Here is an 18,811-nt window from a genome sequence, read left to right as displayed (position 1 = left end):
ATCATCCCGTTGCCCTGGTGCAGTGGAAAACAGGGTAATATATGGGGTTGATGCCAGATGTGTAATGTCACCTGGCATCAAGCTCTGGGGTTGTGATGTCACGCGTCCATCAGATACCCGACATCACCAACCCAGTCAGTAATAAAAAAAAATAGACAACAAAAAAGTTTTATTTGAAAAAACACTGCCCAAAACATTCCCTCTTTCACCAATTTATTGAAAAGAACAATCAAATCCGGGTTAGGCGTAATCCAATAAGGGGGTCTCACGACGATCAATACCATACTCGCTGTCCTAGTCAATGAAGAACAGAATGTTCCCCATTGGCTGGGAGAGCAGTGCAGTGACATGAGCTAACATCAATAGGTCAGCCCAGGTCACTGCAGGGGAAGAACAGCGCTGCTGTCAGGAGGTTAGATGAGATCATTATCTGCTGTGGCGATCTCCTGCACTCCTGATGTCAGCACTGTCACTGACTTCTATGCCCGCCGCGTTCTCAGCAAAGAATCGCGGGAGCCCCTGACATCACCGCTAGTGACAGTCTTGGGCCGCCTGTGAGACGTGATGTGAGAACGCGGCAGGCATAGAAGGTAGTGACAGCGCTGACGTCAGGAGTGCAGGAGATCGTCACAGCAGGTAATGATTAGAGTTGAGCGCGGTTCGTGGTTCGTGGTTCTCCAGTTCGCGGCTCGAGTAATTTTGGGGGCTCTTCTAGATCGAACTAGAACTCGAGCTTTTTTGCAAAAGCTTGATAGTTCTAGATTCGTTCGAGAACGGTTCTAGCAGCAAAAAAAAACAGCTAATTCCTAGCTGGCTTTCCGCTGTAATAGTGTAAGTCACTCTGTGACTCACACTATTATGACATTTCAGTATATATTGTGCGGGAACAGCGCATTCAGATCACTGCTGTATGTATAATGGCGATAGCCATTTTTTTTTTTTCCTTGTCTTCCTTCCCTAAGTGCGCGCGTGTAGTGGGGAGGGCCAGCATGTCAGCCAATCCCAGACACACACACAGCTAAGTGGACTTTTAGCCAGAGAAGCAACGGCATGTGTGATAGGATGTCCATGTCACATGTCCCTGCATTATAAAAACGAGTATCTGCCCGTCCGGACAGAGTTTAATAGCTACACAAGATGACAGCGTCTGTGTAGCTAAGGTCAGGGATTTCCTCGCTGCATTTCCCCATTAGGAGGGATAGAAAGGCAGGCTTCCTTTCCTCTACCCAGAGACACACAACCCTGCCACTGTACCCTCCTGCCCTTTGCACACTCCAACTCATTGTTACTAAGCCATTATACTAGCAAACACTGAGGACACTTAGTGGCATCCTAAACGTGGCTATTGGACTTCTGTATAGTCCCACTAGTGCACAGATATTTGCAGCACGTCTGCCTGCATTGCACACTCCAACTCATTATAACTAAGCCATTATACTAGCAAACACTGAGTGAACTTAGTGGCATCCTAAACGTGGCTATTGGACTTCTGTATAGTCCCAGTAGTGCAAAGATATTTGCAGCACGTCTGCCTGCATTGCACACTCAAACTGATTATAACTAAGCCATTATACTAGCAAACACTGAGTGAACCTAGTGGCATCCTAAACGTGGCTATTGGACTTCTGTATAGTCCCACTAGTGCACAGATCTTTGCAGCACGTCTGCCTGCATTGCACACTCCAACTCATTATAACTAAGCCATTATACTAGCAAACACTGAGTGAACTTAGTGGCATCCTAAACGTGGTTATTGGACTTCTGTATAGTCCCAGTAGTGCAAAGATATTTGCAGCACGTTTGCCTGCATTGCACACTCAAACTCATTATAACTAAGCCATTATACTAGCAATTTATGCTGCCAGTTTAAGGGCCGTAGTTGCATTGTCAGGGATATTTATTCTTTATTATTCTGCTGTTAATAAAGCTAGACCACCGCTGCAATCTACACCACCTCTCAATTTTTACTACCACATTTTCAGTGCACAATCTTGTCGCAATCAACATGAGTGGCAAAATGACAGATGCTGGTGGAAAGGGGAAGAGGCGTGGTGGAAAAGGAAAAAAAGGGTTTGTCCGTGGGGAAGGTGGCAAAGCTCCATTATCATCTGCTGAACATAGACCATCTACCAGCAAAAGTAAGATGTCTACTACTTATCGTGGACAATCCGATGTGCTCCCTTTTTTATGGACACGAACAACAGGAACAAAGGTAGATGATGGCCAAAAAAGGAAAATGCTTGAATGGATCTCAAGTGGTCCAACAAGTGCCCTCTCAGCCACTTCAAGTACCGCATCCAAAAAACACCAGTCCTCTGAGTTGTCATCCCAATCAAACTTGCTTTCTCCCAGCTCTGAAGTCTCCATCAGCCCTGCACAGTATGGTGGAACTGAGATGGCTGAGTCTGCAGAGCTGTTCAGTCACACTATAGCCTGGGAATCAGAGGTCTGCTCCCAAGCTACAGTGAGTACAGACCAGGAAATGGTCTGCAGTGATGCCCAGAACCTTTGTGACTCTGATTCAGGCCGTGAGGACCAAGTTTCTGAGCATAATGTTGACCCTTTGTCACAAACTGTAACACCTGTGGTTATAGACAATGAGGAACATACTGATGACGATGAGACGCATATACCAGATTGGGATGACAATTTAAATTTTCGGTCAGGGCAAGAAGAGGCTCGGTCTGAGGGTGAGGGGAGTGCAAACACAACAATTGATGAGGAAGTTCTAGATCCCACCTACTGTCAACCCCCAGTCAGGCACTCGAGGAGGTCAACAGAGGCAGTGGAGGAGGATGCAACCGACGACGAAGTTACCTTGCGCCTTCCTGGACAGAGTCAGAGCACTGGTAGCACGTCTACAACTGCATCATCAGCCACCACTCTGCCTCTGAGCACTAGTCGGGGGGGCTCAGCAGGTCGCATGCCCTCTAAGCCTTGCCTAGCCTGGTCCTTTTTTGACATAGAAAAAGATTGCCCAAATTATGTGATGTGTAAAATTTGTCGTGATTCTGTTAGTAGAGGTCAAAACCTCAGCAGTTTGACAACTTCTTCCATGAATCGTCACATGAATAAATATCATAGGTCCCGGTGGGAAGATCACCGTGCTGCAATGCGGCCTAGCGGAGCGAACCATCCACGGCCTGCCCCTTCCAGTGCATCCGCGCGCTCTTCATCTTCTAGGACTGTGGGGACAGCTGTCACACCTGGTTTTCCACGCACAACTTCCACCACTGTAACCGCAACAGGCAGTTTGCTTGGTAGGTCGTCAGTTGGTTTGGAAGGGGAAACAAGTGAGTGTGTACAGCTCTCTCAGACATCGATAGCACCAACGTTGGATGAAGGCAACATCATGTCTCCGCCTGCACTTTACTCACAAACCTGCATTTTTACAGGGACTCCCTACTCAACACCGTCTACACACAGCAGCCAGATCTCTGTCCCTCAGATGTGGTCAAATAAAAGGCCATTTCCTGCAACCCATGACAAAGCTAAGAGGTTGACTCTATCCCTCTGTAAGCTCTTGGCTACCGAAATGCTACCTTTCCGCCTAGTGGACACACAGGATTTTAGAGACCTTATGTCTGTCGCTGTGCCCCAGCACTAGATGCCTAGTCGCCACTACTTCTCTAAGAAAGGTGTGCCCGCGCTACACCAGCATGTCGCACACAATATCACCGCTTCCTTGAGAAACTCTGTGTGTGAACGGGTGCATTTCACCACCGATGCTTGGACCAGTAAGCATGGACAGGGATGTTACATGTCGCTGACTGGGCACTGGGTAACTATGGTGATAGATTGTGAAGGGTCTGCTGCACAAGTCTTGCCGTCCCCACGACTTGTGTGTCAATCCTCTGTCTGTCCAAGTTCCGCCACTGCTTCTGCCTCCTCCACCTCATCTGGGTCCTCCACCTCCGCCCCAAGCCTGCCTGGTCAGGCCACCAGCGTTCTCACTGCGCAGAATGAATCACGCACCCCTCATTACTATGGTGGCAGCAGAGCACAACGGCATCAGGTGGTCTTTAGCTTGACATGTCTTGGGAATAGGAGTCACACAGCTGAGGAGATGTGGTCAGCTCTGCGGTCCGAGTTTAATAAATGGTTGTCACCACTCAACCTGCAGCCTGGTAAGGCCGTGTGCGACAATGCTGCAAACCTGGGTGCGGCCCTTCACCTGGGCAAGGTGACACACGTGCCTTGTATGGCTCACATGTTGAACCTTGTTGTCCAGCAATTTTTAACACACTATCCCGGCCTAGATGGCCTTCTGACCAGGGCACGAAAACTGTCTTCTCACTTCCGGCGTTCAACCGCCGCAGCTGAGCGACTTGCATCGCTCCAAAAGTCTTTCGGCCTGCCGGTTCATCGCCTGAAATCCGATGTGGCGAAACGCTGGAATTCGACTCTCCACATGTTACAGCGACTGTGGCAGCACCGCCGAGCCCTGGTGCAATACTTCATGACGTATAGCCTGGGCCAACAAGATGCAGAGGTGGGGGAGATCACCCTGATGGAGTGGTCTCAGATCAAGGACCTATGCACCCTTCTGCACAGTTTCGACATGGCGACGAATATGTTTAGTGCTGACAATGCCATTATCAGCATGACAATTCCAGTCATTTACATGCTGGAGCACACGCTAAACACTATTCGGAGTCAGGGGGTGGGACAACAGGAAGGGGAGGAACTACAGGAGGATTCATATGCGCAAGGGACAACAACATCACCAAGGTCCAGACGTTCATCATCACCAACGCAGCAGGCATGGGACCATGGTGGACAGGGATCAACAAGGGCGCATAGTAGCAGGCGAAATGTTGAGGAAGGTGCAGGAGAACATGAAGAAATGGAGGACGAACTGTCCATGGACATGGAAGACTCAGCAGATGAGGGAGACCTTGGTAAAATTTCAGTTGAAAGAGGTTGGGGGGAGATGTCAGAGGAAGAAAGAACGGGTAGCACCTCTATGCCACAAACACAGCGTGGACTTGGTCCGCATGGCTGCGCAAGACACATGAGTGCCTTCTTGTTGCACTACCTCGAACATGACCCTCGTATTGTCAAAATTAGAAGTGATGATGACTACTGGATTGCCCCACTATTAGATCCCCGGTACAAGTCCAAATTTTGTGACATAATTCCAGCCATAGAAAGGGACGCACGTATGCAGGAGTATCAGCAGAAGCTGTTACTCGATCTTAGCTCGGCTTTTCCACCAAACAACCGTGCAGGTGCAGGGAGTGAATCTCCCAGTTGTAACTTGACAAACATGGGATGGTCTCGTCATCTTCAACAGTCTACCCGTACCAGTAGGACTGTATCTGGTGCTGGTAACAGCAATTTTATGGAATCTTTTCATATTTTTTTAGACCCTCCTTTGCAAGGCCACCAGAGACAACAAGTCTGACACATAGTCAACGGCTGGAGAGGATGATACAGGAGTATCTCCAAATGAACATCGATGCCATGACTTTGCAAATGGAGCCTTGCTCATTTTGGGCTTCAAATCTAGAAAAATGGCCAGAGCTCTCCACTTACGCCTTGGAGATTTTTTTCGTGTCCAGCTGCCAGCGTTGTCACTGAACGTGTCTTCAGTGCTGCTGGGTGTGTGCTGACAGATAAGCGCACGCGTCTGTCCAGTGACAATGTGGACAGACTAACGTTCATCAAAATGAACAAGTCATTTATCCACCAGGAATTTACTACCCCTGTGTCATCCTGGGGAGAGTAAATGCTTGTGGATTTGGAATGTGCTTGATGCAAATCAAAACATCCTGTTTGCAACTAGGGCACAAGTGCTGCCACTAATGGGGTGTCTGTGGTGCCCAATTTTTGGAAAAAAGGGAGACTCCGCTTGGAGTAACCCTTGCTTACATTGTTTTTAAAAGAAGCCAAGATGAACAGAGCTGGGATCAGGAAAGACTTTGCTACCTACCCCGGTGTCATCCTGGGGACGGTTAAGTATGGCATATTTTTGAATGTGCTTGATGCAAATCTAGCTGTGAAGTGTACAACTAGGGCACAAGTGCTGCCACTGAATGGGTGGGTGTTTGTGGGGCACAATTTTTGGAAAAAAGGGAGACTCCGCTTGGAGTAACCCTTGCTTACATTGTTTTCAAAAGAAGCCAAGATGAACAGAGCTGGGATCAGCAAAGACTTTGCTACCTACCCCGGTGTCATCCTGGGGACAGTTAAGTATGGCGAATTTTTGAATGTGCTTGATGCAAATCTAGCTGTGAAGTGTACAACTGGGGCACAACTGCTGCCACTGAAGGGGTGGGTGTGTGTGGGGCCCAATTTTTGGAAAAAAGGGAGACTCCGCTTGGAGTAATTCTTGCTTACATTGTTTTTAAAAGAAGCCAAGATGAACAAGTCATGGTTCAGCAAAGACTTTGCTACCTACCCCGGTGTCATCCTGGGGACGGTTAAGTATGGCGTATTTTTTAATGTGCTTGATACAAATCTAGCTGTGAAGTGTACAACTAGGGCACAAGTGCTGCCACTGAATGGGTGTCTGTGTGGCCCAATATTTGGAAAAAAGGGAGACTCCGCTTGGAGTAACCCTTGCTTACATTGTTTTTAAAAGAAGCCAAGATGAACAGAGCTGGGATCAGGAAAGACTTTGCTACCTACCCCGGTGTCATCCTGGGGACGGTTAAGAATGGCGTATTTTTGAATTTGCTTGATGCAAATCTAGCTGTGAAGTGTACAACTGGGGCACAACTGCTGCCACTGAAGGGGTGTCTGTGTGGCCCAATTTTTGGAAAAAAGGGAGACTCCGCTTGGAGTCACCGTGCGGTGTTTTACATGATTTTAGAAGGGCATGCCATGCCTATATCTGTGTCTCGTCCTCTTTTTCCTCGTAACGCTGTTTTGTTTTCACATGAGAATTTGTCCTTGTCACTTTCCCATGTGTTTGTGTTGTGTTGTGAATTGTTTGTCACCTTTTGGACACCTTTGAGGGTGTTTTCTAGGTGTTTTTATGTGTTTGTGAATGCCTGCCATTGTTTCCTATGCAGTTCGAGTTCGGTTCGTCGAACATTCGACGAACCGAACTCGAACGGGAGCTCCGTTCGGCGAACCGACCTCGAGCCGAACCGCGACCGGTTCGCTCATCTCTAGTAATGATCTCATCTAACCTCCTGACAGCAGCGCATGTCATCCCCGCGGCTGCCCGCACTGGAGTGTGAGAAGCTGCTGATACTGCAGTGCGGACAGACAATGACACATTGCAGTGCGGGCAGATGCTGACACTGCAGTGCGGGCAGATGCTGACACTGCAGTGCAGGCAGATGCTGATACTGCTGTGCGGCCAGACACTGACACATTGCAGTGCGGGCAGACCCTGACACTGCAGTGCGAGCAGCCACGGGGCTGGCAGGGAGCGGGACACAGACTGCAGGGGCACCCGACGGAGGTCACACGCAAGTGCTTCCGTGTGGCTTCCGGAGATTTTGCGGGCCCATTGACTTGTATTGAGTCACGGACCGTTATTACGGAACAGAATAGGACATGTTCCATAATAACGGAACGGACCTACGGCATCCGATGTGTTTTTTTTGTAGGATCGGATGCACACGGAAGTGTACCGTGTACCATCCAATCATACACAAAAGACATTAAAAAGATGGTCCTGTCCGCAAAAAACAGGAACTGACCAGGACAGACAGAACGGTCGTCTGAATGAGCCCTTAAGGGTGCTTTACACGCTGCGATATCGGTACCGATATCGCTAGCGAGCGTACCCGCCCCTGTCGGTTGTGCGTCACGGGCAAATCGCAGCCCGTGGCGCACAACATCGCTAACACCCATAATACGGACTTACCTTCCCTGCGACGTCGCTCTGGCCGGCAATCCACCTCCTTTCTAAGGGAGCGGTTTGTGCGGCGTCACAGCGACGTCACACGGCAGCTGTCCAATAGCAGAGGAGGGGCGGAGATGAGCGGCCGGAACATGCCGCCCACCTCCTTCCTCATTGCCGGTGGACGCAAGTAAGAAGATGGTCGTGTCACACATAGCGATGTGTGCTGCCGCAGGAACGACGAACAACATCGTACCTGCAGCAGCAACGATATTTGGAAAAAGAGCAACGTGTCAACGAGCAACGATTTTTCACGTTTTTGTGCTCGTTGATTGTCGCTCCTTGGTGTCACATGCTTCGATGTCGCTAACGGCGCCGGATTTGCGTCACTAATGACGTGACCCCGACGATATATTGTTAGCAATGTCGCAGCGTGTAAAGCACCCTTTATACTCACCCTCCGGTGTTTTCATCTTTGTTCAACATTAGGCCATGTGTGTACGCTGCGGATTTAAGCGGATTTTACTGCGGATTTGCCACGGATTTGCTGTAGAAAATGTTTCTAACATTTCTGCAGTCATTCCCCACCTATGGGTATAAAAAAATGCTGTGCACACATTGCGTTTTTTATACCTGCGGATTTACCCGCGGAATTTCCGCTGCAGAATTAATATGCATGTCACTTCTTTTCCGCAGGTATCTGCGGTTTTTGCCATAGATAATGGTAAAAAACCGCAGGTATCAACCCGTGGAAAAATCTTGGCAAAACTGCGGCAATACCACAGTAAAATCGCGACAAAACCACGGGTGCGTTATTACTGGGGTTTTTTTCCGTGGGTGCGGTATTCTGCCACAGGGTGCGGATTTTTTTTTAAGAGAAGTCAATTTTCTAGTGCGCACATAGCCTCACTCCTGTCTCACGGTGCCAGCTTATGATCATAACTTCTGATTCGCCAAAGTCAGAAGTTATGTCCCAAGCGCTCAACAAACAAAACAAGAGCTTGTCTATAAGAGCCAGAACAAGTGTCTAAAAGACTTGTACAGATTTGTGACCTCCGGCTCGTAAACTGCCAGAGACAGACAAGGGCGGCGATAAAAAAGAGGAATGCAAGGGTGAGTATAAGACAGGGGGCAGGGGACTTAGGGGTACTTTGCACGTTGCGACATCGCTAGCATCGGCTAGCGATGCCGAGCGCGATAGCACCCGCCCCCGTCGCACATGCGATATGTGGCGATTGCTGCCGTAGCGAACATTATCGCTACGGCAGCTTCACACGCACATACCTGCTCGGCGACGTCGCTGTGACTGTGGAAATATCCCTCCTTCAAAGGGGAGGTGCGTTCGGCGTCACCGCGACGTCACTAATCGGCCGGCCCAATAGAAGCGGAGGAGCGGAGATGAGCAGGACATAACATCCCGCCCACCTTCTCCCTTCCGCATTGCCGTCGGGATGCAGATAAGGAGATGTTTGTCGCTCCTGCGGGTTTACACACAGCGATGTGTAGAGCTGCAGGAACGACAAACAACATCGTACCTGCGGTCGACCCGACATTATGAAAATGACCGACACTACACAGATCACCGATTTTCGACACTTTTGCGATTGTTTATCGGCGCATCTAGGATTTACACGTTGCGATGTCATTTCCGGCACCGGATATGCGTCACTAACGACGTGATCCCGACGATATTTCGGATGCGATGTCGCAGAGTGTAAAGTACCTCTTAAGCGGGCTTTACACGCTGCGACATCGCTAATGCGGAGTCGTTGGGGTCACGGATTTTGTGACGCACATCCGGCCGCATTAGCGATGCCGTTGCGTGTGACACCGATAAGCGATTTTGCATCGTTGCAAAACCATGCAAAATCGCTAATCGGCGACACGGGGGTCCATTCTCAATTATCGTTACTGCAGCAGTAACGAGGTTGTTCCTCGTTCCTGCGGCAGCACACATCGCTGCGTGTGACGCCGCAGGAGCGAGGAAGCTCTCCCTACCTGCCTCCCGGCCGCTATGAGGAAGGAAGGAGGTGGGCGGGATGTTACGTCCCGCTCATCTCCGCCCCTCCGCTGCTATTGGGCGGCGGTTCAGTGACGTGTCAGTGACGTCGCTGTGACGCCGCACGGACCGCCCCCTTAGAAAGGAGGCAGTTCGCCGCTCACAGCGACGTCGCCGGACAGGTAAGTATGTGTGACGGCTCTGGGCGATGTTGTGCGGCACGGGCAGCGATATGCCCGTGTCGCGCAACAGATGGGGGCGGGTACCCACACTAGTGATATCGGGACCGATATCGCAGTGTGTAAAGTAGCCTTTAGAGTTAAAGAAATATCCTAGCAGTGAAATAAAAAAAAAAAAACACTTATTGGTGCTTTAATTTTAGTTTACAACCTGTTTACTCTTTACTATTTTATACGTACCTCTCCGTTTTTAGGAAAAATTGTCAATTCCTTGTATCCATGCGGAATATATACATGGCTGTAATTGAAACAAATTTTTTTCATGAATTGTTTTCTCACAGATGAGAAGGCGCCATCACATCCCACAATCAAATCGGCATGTGTCTGCTTCACAGTACCCTGATTCCTAAGAGACATAAACCATGACAATCAGTGAATAACGATACATTAGGATGTATACTCTTAAGAGTTACACGGTAATTTAAAATTTTTATTTTTATTATTAGAACTAGCTGTAGTATCCGGCGTTGCCCGGGATAGTAACTGTCTCTCTGTCTCTCTCCCTGTCGCCCAGTCTCTGTCTGTCTGTCTCTCTGTCTGTCTGTCTCTTTGCCTGTCTGTCTCTGTATCTCTTTGTGTGTTTGTTTATGTCTGTCTCTCTCTATCGGTCTGTCTGTCTGTCTTTGTCTGTTTCCCTGTCTGTCTCTGTATTTTTTTGTCTGTCTGTCTGTATCTGCCTATTTGTCTCTATCTGTCTCTCTGTCTGTTTCTTTCCCGGTCTGTCTCTGTCTATCTGTGTGTCTGTGTCTCTGTATCTCTCTCTATCTCTCTGTCTGTCTGTGTGTCTTTCTGTCTCTGTCTGTTTCTGTTTGTCTGTCTGTGTCTTTCCTTGTCTATCTATTTCTCTATCTCTCTGTCTGTCTGTCTTTTTGTCTATCTCTTTCTCTGTCTGTATTTTTCCCTATCTGTCTTTTTCCCTGTCTGCCTCTATCTGCCCCTGCCTCTTTCACTGTCTGCCTCTTTCACTGTCTGCCTCTTTCACTGTCTGCCTCTTTCCCTGCCTGTCTCTACCTGTCTCTTTCCCTGTCTGTCTCTTTTTGTTTGTCTCTTTCCCTGTCTGTCTGTTCTTTCCCTGTTTGCCTGTCTCTGTCTGTCTCTTTCCCTATCTGTCTATTTCCCTGCCTGTCTCTTTCCCTGTCTGTCCATCTATTTCCCTGTCTGTCTCTTTCCCTATCTGTCTCTTTCTCTGTCTGTCTGTGCCTATGTCTGTCAGTGCATTTTTGTGTTTGTCTGTCTCTCTGTCTCTTTCCCTGTGTCTCTCTCTCCCTAGCCGTCTCTCTACAGAAATCATATTACCTCACACATAAGCTTCTTAAACTATGAATGTCCTTTGTTCCTATATCAACCAATCACAGCTCCTATTAATGATCTGTAGCTCCCAGCTCCATTGACTTTAATGGAGGCAGGTTTTTTGGAGAGTAACTGTAAAGCGTGGGGTTAAATTTTCTTGTCAAAACAGTCTATGATGGTCCCTGAGTCACATGGGGTGTCTGTGTAAAATTTTGTGATTGTAAATGTGACAGTGCAGATTCCTTTAGCTGACATACATACACACACACACACACACACACACACACACACACACATACAGTACATACACTCAGCTTTATATATTAGATTAATAATCCTATTATTAAGCCTTTAAAGGGAATCTGATAGCTGATACGTGCTGAACGATCCCTGTCTGTATACTCTCTTTTGTTTCCTCCCCTTGCCAGTAGCTATATCATCAGACCATGTCCCTGTACGGTACAAAGCCATTACACGGTAAATATCCAGGGCACATATACAAGATTATCTCAGCACAGGAACATTTTTTAACACATCTAATTGTAGACATTATTATTAAACCAAGATCTATTGTGTTAACTCTGCTTTGTTTGTGGGAAAATCCTTTTAATCCCTTTATGACCTAGGGCATACCTACACTTCTTGAGTTGCCTCCCTCCCATTAATGCAGGTTCGCGCACCGAGCCTGCATTATTCCCCAGACATATCTGCTGATCTCATCAATAGAGAAGAGCAAACCCCCCCCCCCCCCCGTGGTTCGGTTCGCCGAACCGAACAAGGGGAACCTTTATCGACCCGACCTTCTAACCATTATCGAACCTTTCTGAACCCCATTGCATTCAATGGGAGGCAAAATGTAAGGCCCAGAAAACACCTTTGGGATAGGTCAAAAAGCTTCCATAACAGCAAAAAAAATAGTTTACAGTGCAGCACCACTGTCATGGCATAGCCATTAGCTTCCTAGGTTATTGACAGAAGAAATATAGAGGTGGATGGGAGACAGGTGTAGGAATGATGCTCCCAAACCCTGGTCAGTACAGACAAGACACAACTTGGAGACCCATGAAGGAGTCTCGACTAGAGTTGAGCGATGTTCGAGGTTCGCCAATTTCATGTTCGAGTGATTTTTAGGGGTGCTCGAGATCGAACTCGAATTTTTTGCTAAAAGCTCGACAGTTCGAGATACGTTCGAGAACGGTTTGATCACCAAAAAGCCTAGCTAGTTACTAGCTGGCTTTTCACTGTAATAATGTGAGTCACTGTGATTCACGCTATTATCAAATTTCAGCGTATAGTGTGCGGGGGGGGACGTGGTTTAGATCTGTGGTGCACTGCTGAGAGAATGCCGATCGCCATTTTTTTTTCCCCTAAGCGCGCGTGCAGTGGGGCGGGCCAGGATGTCAGCCAATCACAGACACACACACAGTTAAGTGCATTTTTGCCAGACAAGCAAGGGCATGTGTAGTAGGCTGTGAATGTCACATGTCCTTGCCTTATAAAATACGGCCATTTCCCCTGTCGCCGCCATTATCTCCTTTGTGCGTGTGGGTGACAGTCACCGCTCACGCTGCTGCCGCCGATCCTGCTGTGTGCGCTATAGACATAGTGCAAGCTACACAGCGCTGTAGGGATTACGGACTGATGGTTATTTCAGCCCTTTTCAGGGCTGATTTCCAGGCGTTCATAGCGATAGCTGCTAGGCAGGTCTGTGTAAACGCTGTGTATAGCTTTAGATAACAGCGTCTGTGTACCTCAGCTCAGGGAATTCCTTGCTGCATTTCATCATTAGGAGGGATAAAAAGTGAGGCTTCCTTTCTTGCCCTGGTACCCACAGAACCCGGGCAATGTTCCCACCTGCCCACTTTTGCCACGCAATTTTATTTGCCCAAAGAGCTGACACTTTTTCTGCCATCCTAAAAGTGTCTGAAATAGTAACGTAGTTTTCCTTTCCTGTCCCGGTATGCACAGAACCCAGGCACTGTACCCACCTGCCCAGTTTTGCCACGCAATTTTATTTGCCCAGAGAGCTGACACTTTTTCTGCCATCCTAAAAGTGTCTGGAATAGTAACTTAGTTTTCATTTCCTGTCCTGGTACCCACAGAACCTGGGCACTGTACCCACCTGCCCACTTTTGCCACGCAATTTTATTTGCCCAGAGAGCTGACACTTTTTCTGCCATCCTAAAAGTGTCTGGAATACTAAGTTACTGTTCCTTTCCTGTCCTGGTACCCACAGAACCCAGGCACTGTACCCACCTGCCCACTTTTGCCACGCTATTTTATTTGCTCAAAGAGCTGACACTTTTGCTGCCATCCTAAAAGTGTCTGGAATACTAAGTTACTGTTCCTTTCCTGTTCACTGACCCACAGAACACGGGCACTGTACCCACCTGCCCATTTTTTGCCAGGCTATTTTATTTGCAAACTGTGCTGCCACTGTTACGGGCATACAAAAATTGTCAGGGATAGTCAGTGTTGGTTCTTCAGTAGAGATGAGCGAAACGGTCGCGGTTCGGCTCGAGTTCGGTTCGCCGAACGGAGGTCTCGTTTGAGTTCGGTTCATCGAACGTTCGACGAACCGAACTCGAACCGCATAGGAAACAATGGGAGGCAATCACAAACACATAAAAACACCTAGAAAACACCCTCAAAAGTGTCCAAAAGGTGACAAACAACTCACAACACAACACAAACACATGGGAAAGTGACAAGGACATATACTCATGCGAAAACAAAAGAGCTGGACAAGGAAAAAGAGGAGGAGACACAGATATAGGCATGGCACGCCCTTCTAAAATCATGGAAAACACCGCAAGGTAACTCCAAGCGGAGTATCCCTTTTTTCCAAAAATTGGGCCACACACACACCCACCCTTTAAGTGGCAGCACTTGTGCCCCAGTTGTACACTTCACAGCTAGATTTGCATCAAGCACATTCAAAAATACGCCATACTTAACCGTCCCCAGGATGACACCGGGGTAGGTAGCAAAGTCTTTGCTGAACCATGACTTGTTCATCTTGGCTCCTTTTAAAAAACACAGCAAGCAAGGGTTACTCCAAGCGGATGAATGCAAAAAGGAAGGAAAGGATTCGGCACAAATACCTCTGAATAAAATGTCGAAGCTTTATTGGCAAATATTAAAAAGGTTCCATCCGTGTAAACAAAAGGAGGGAGTTATCCCATGGAAACTTTACGCGTTTCGGACTTCCATATTAAAAGCAAAGAGTCCTTAATCATAAGTAATCCATGTATACCACTCAGCTACTAAAATAGACTAGCTCACTACATGGACACAGAAGAAAAAGCTGGTCACCACTAATTGCAATCAACTGGCAGTGGGTGTAAACCTTCACACATAATGGCAAGAGATGAACAAGCAAGACAGTGCATGGTTAAAAATAAAATCAAAATGCATTTGACACCAAGAAAATATATATATACATATACATCAACAGTGATAAGAAGGGGTCAGTGATCCAACCCCTCTAAATAACAGAATCATATGAACATTTCAGCAAATATGTCAATGTATGTATGAGTGGACAATCAGGTATACAGACAGCTTGTATTGAAACTCGTCATTAGGTGGGCAAAAATCCCAATGAGAATGCATGTGTACGTCATAAGAGAGAAAAATCCTAATTGTAATCACAAGATCCCCAAATCAAATCAAAACCATACATGCATTTCTTGTTGATAAGTTTAACCCTATGGAATTTGATAAATTTAATTTAAGGTTGAAAAATACTATAGATAGGGTCGAATCAGATATTATAAACCTGAAGCAGAATAAATATCGCAGGGATATGAGAGATTATGAATCAAAACAGGTTTACACCTGGCATTTGACAAACAAGACTAAATCTATTTTAAAAAGACGCAATCAGCAGGCACAGGGTGCAAAAACATTGTATTTTTCATCCACTGACAATGAGTCTGCGGATGGGAGTATTAGTTCATACGAGTCAGGTCGTGGTTCCCATACCTCACGCCCCTCAAAAAACTTAATGGGGGGAAACACAGGATACGACGAGGGGGGAGAAAACATAAACGGAGGGGGAAAGAGATATTATCTTCGGCCCAACAAACGCAGGTATTGGAGGAATTAGGGTGTCATGATTCCTTGAATATCCCTGTACTTAATTTATCAGCATGCGTTTTAAGTTCCATACAAATAGAGGTCCTTCAGAAGGGTCTTAATTTTGCCCCCAGTAATCGGGCGGACCTATTTCAGACTTTAAGAGATGTAAATAAGTTTATCAGGAACCTCACCATCAAAAGGCATTTTTCAGATACTGACAATATTGACAATTATGACGGAAGTGATAGGGACGTAAGAGATCCCATTGACACTGTTTCAGTTCAAGTTCCTTTGTTTTTTACTTTGAAAGAACAGATTGCGACTACACAATTGTATGACCTGAGTAACACCTGTTTGAATACTCCCCCCCTCCCCCTTTTGTCACTAAGAATCCGACTTTTTATCCTGTTACCTCTAGAGTTCCTATTATGGACACGTTTCAGGATCTTATAGAGTCCGAGGTAAGAGGTTTACTTTCCAATAAAACCCAAATCCAGAATAATTTATCCCCTTTGGAGAGGGGTGCATTAAGAGATCTAAAGGGTAATGGGCATATCATAATTCGCAAGGCAGATAAAGGGGGTTCAGTTTTAGTGCTGGATAGCACATTGTATGAGAGGGAGATTAATACTATTCTAAGTGATACTTCTACATATAGACAGCTCTCATGTGACCCCACTTCGGATTTTACCAAGAAAATGCATACTTTGTTGTCACGGGGACTAGAATGGGGGGTCTTTAATAAAAAAGTTTTTGAATATCTTCAAGTGGATTCTCCGGTTTGCCCTATATTTCAGGGTCTTCCGAAGATACATAAAGGTATTTCCCCCCCCCCCATTCAGGCCAATAGTTGCCAGCACAGGATCCCTTACCAGTAATCTAAGTGACTGGCTTGACCACTATATACAACCTCTCATGAAACGGACTACTGGTTATATAAAGGATACCAAGAGCTTGTTACAGTCTTTGGATAAGATACCATGGTCTGATGATTTTTTTTGGATAACGAGCGATGTTAGTTCATTGTATCCCAGCATACCACATAGGGAAGCACTTCAAGCTCTATATCATCATTTGGAGAAATACAGTCCTTTGGACGATATTACCAAGGAGTTTATTCTTATCGCCACTGGTTTTTTGTTAACCCACAATTTTTTTCAATTTAATGGGTCATTTTTTCTCCAGACAGCTGGTTGCCCTATGGGGGCAAGCTTTTCATGTGCTTTGGCCAATATTTACATGGCTTACTGGGAGGAACAATATGTGTATGTGGATAATAATCCTTTTTTGGATATGATTTTCTGGTATGCAAGATACATAGATGACCAGATCCTTATTTGTAGAGTAGATGGTCATGACTCCCCCCAGCAGGCCATGGAGGCCCTCAATATCTATTTTAACGGTAATTCTCTCAATTTGAGATTTGTAATGAATTTACACATGAAATCGGCCCCCTTTTTGGACATCCTGCTGTCTGGCGATGCGATATCTGGCGTTATACATTCTTCCCTTTATAGAAAGCCTATTTGTGGGAACACTTCTCTTCACGCTGGCAGTTGCCATATGCCCCACACATTGCTGAATTTGCCAGTGGGAGAATTTTTAAGAGCGAAGCGTGCATGTACACTAGAAGAATCCTACAATACTGAGGCGGCGCATATTAAACATAGACTCAGTGAGAGAGGGTATTCTAACCGTACTCTTAATAGAGCGACCTCTATAGCGGCTAGTAGAAGTAGATCTGATTTATTGAAGGATCGTATAGTCATGCCTACTACTAAGAACCGGGTTACTTTTTCTACCCCCTTCAGCACCGACTTTTTTCAAATAAAACGGATTGTTCAGCGTTTTATTCCTCTTTTGCGGCAAGATGCAGTTTTAGATAGGATTCTTCATTCAGGGGTTAATGTTGTGGCCAGAAGAGCTGGTACCATAGGCAATCTAGTGGCTCCCAGTTTATTTTCCTCTAAAAAAGCCAGTAAAACCTGGTTGAATGTTACTGGCTCATATAAATGTGGATCTAACCGTTGTGGTCTTTGTCGTTTTATGGGTAATAGCAAATCTCTTTTGATCGATGGTGAAAACTCTTTTAACATAAGATCCTTCATTAATTGTGCCTCGACACATGTGGTTTATGTAGCCACATGCACACTATGCGTCAAGAATTATGTAGGTTGCACCTCAAGAGCTTTGAGAGCTAGGATCTCTGAGCATGTTCGGATTCCCTCTGCAGCCCTGGATAGTAATTCTTTAAATTATGTAGCGTTGGTTAAAAAGCGTTCATTATCTGGTCTCACTAGGCATTATATTGAATGTCATTCAGCAGATTTTTCGTCATTGAGGATTACAGGTGTGGAATCTGTACCTAGACCCCCCCGCGGGGGGGACTGATTTCAGGCTCTTTTGCTGACTGAGGCTAAATGGATCTTGCGGCTAGATTCAAGATACCCAGGTGGTTTTAATTACCGCTCGGATCTGCGATATATTTTTTGATTCTGGCTCCTTGGAAATTCCTTTTAGCGGATGTTAATTGGTGTTTTTTCTTACTTTTAGGGGAAGGTTTTCCCTTTATGTGCGAGTACATAAATTGGGGTTTGGCCTGGAATATAGAATTGGATTGGTATATGCTATATCTGAATTTTTGACAGTATTTAAAGTATTCAAAGGGGGCATCTCATATAAATGGGAATGCATGTAGTTTGAGATTACTTTGTACTTTGATATGCATATTTCTCCCATCTGGGATAATTATTTAATCATATATACATATATGGACATGAATATATATGAGTAATATAAATTGATAATTTTAAAAGAATGAGGAAATAAGGAAATAAAAAAATAATAAAAGAATAAGGACATTGGTGAATAAAAATAAGATAATAAATTGGTATTTTTTCATGTATGCACTTTTATGTAATTTGTGAATATTTGGGGATCTTGTGATTACAATTAGGATTTTTCTCTCTTATGACGTACACATGCATTCTCATTGGGATTTTTGCCCACCTAATGACGAGTTTCAATACAAGCTGTCTGTATACCTGATTGTCCACTCATACATACATTGACATATTTGCTGAAATGTTCATATGATTCTGTTATTTAGAGGGGTTGGATCATTGACCCCTTCTTATCACTGTTGATGTATATGTATATATATATATATTTTCTTGGTGTCAAATGCATTTTGATTTTATTTTTAACCATGCACTGTCTTGCTTGTTCATCTCTTGCCATTATGTGTGAAGGTTTACACCCACTGCTAGTTGATTGCAATTAGTGGTGACCAGCTTTTTCTTCTGTGTCCATGTAGTGAGCTAGTCTATTTTAGTAGCTGAGTGGTATACATGGATTACTTATGATTAAGGACTCTTTGCTTTTAATATGGAAGTCCGA

At 45.8% G+C, this 18,811-nt stretch overlaps 1 protein-coding gene across 2 annotated transcripts in view; it reads right to left on the bottom strand.

The window, feature by feature from the left end:
- The window catches only part of KMO (kynurenine 3-monooxygenase), a 1,795,071-nt gene that overhangs the window by 820,886 nt on the left and 955,374 nt on the right, over positions 1 to 18,811 (bottom strand). For both annotated transcript variants that reach the window (XM_075338209.1, XM_075338210.1), the window contains one exon: positions 10,220 to 10,385. In XM_075338209.1, coding sequence (XP_075194324.1) covers positions 10,220 to 10,385 — 166 coding nt within the window. The remainder of the gene's footprint in view (positions 1 to 10,219; positions 10,386 to 18,811) is intronic.

Source organism: Anomaloglossus baeobatrachus, chromosome 3, assembly GCF_048569485.1.
Source record: "Anomaloglossus baeobatrachus isolate aAnoBae1 chromosome 3, aAnoBae1.hap1, whole genome shotgun sequence".
Lineage (NCBI taxonomy): Eukaryota > Metazoa > Chordata > Amphibia > Anura > Aromobatidae > Anomaloglossus > Anomaloglossus baeobatrachus.
The sequence above is the reverse complement of the archived record's forward strand: the minus strand, read 5'-3'. Positions and strand labels throughout refer to the sequence as shown.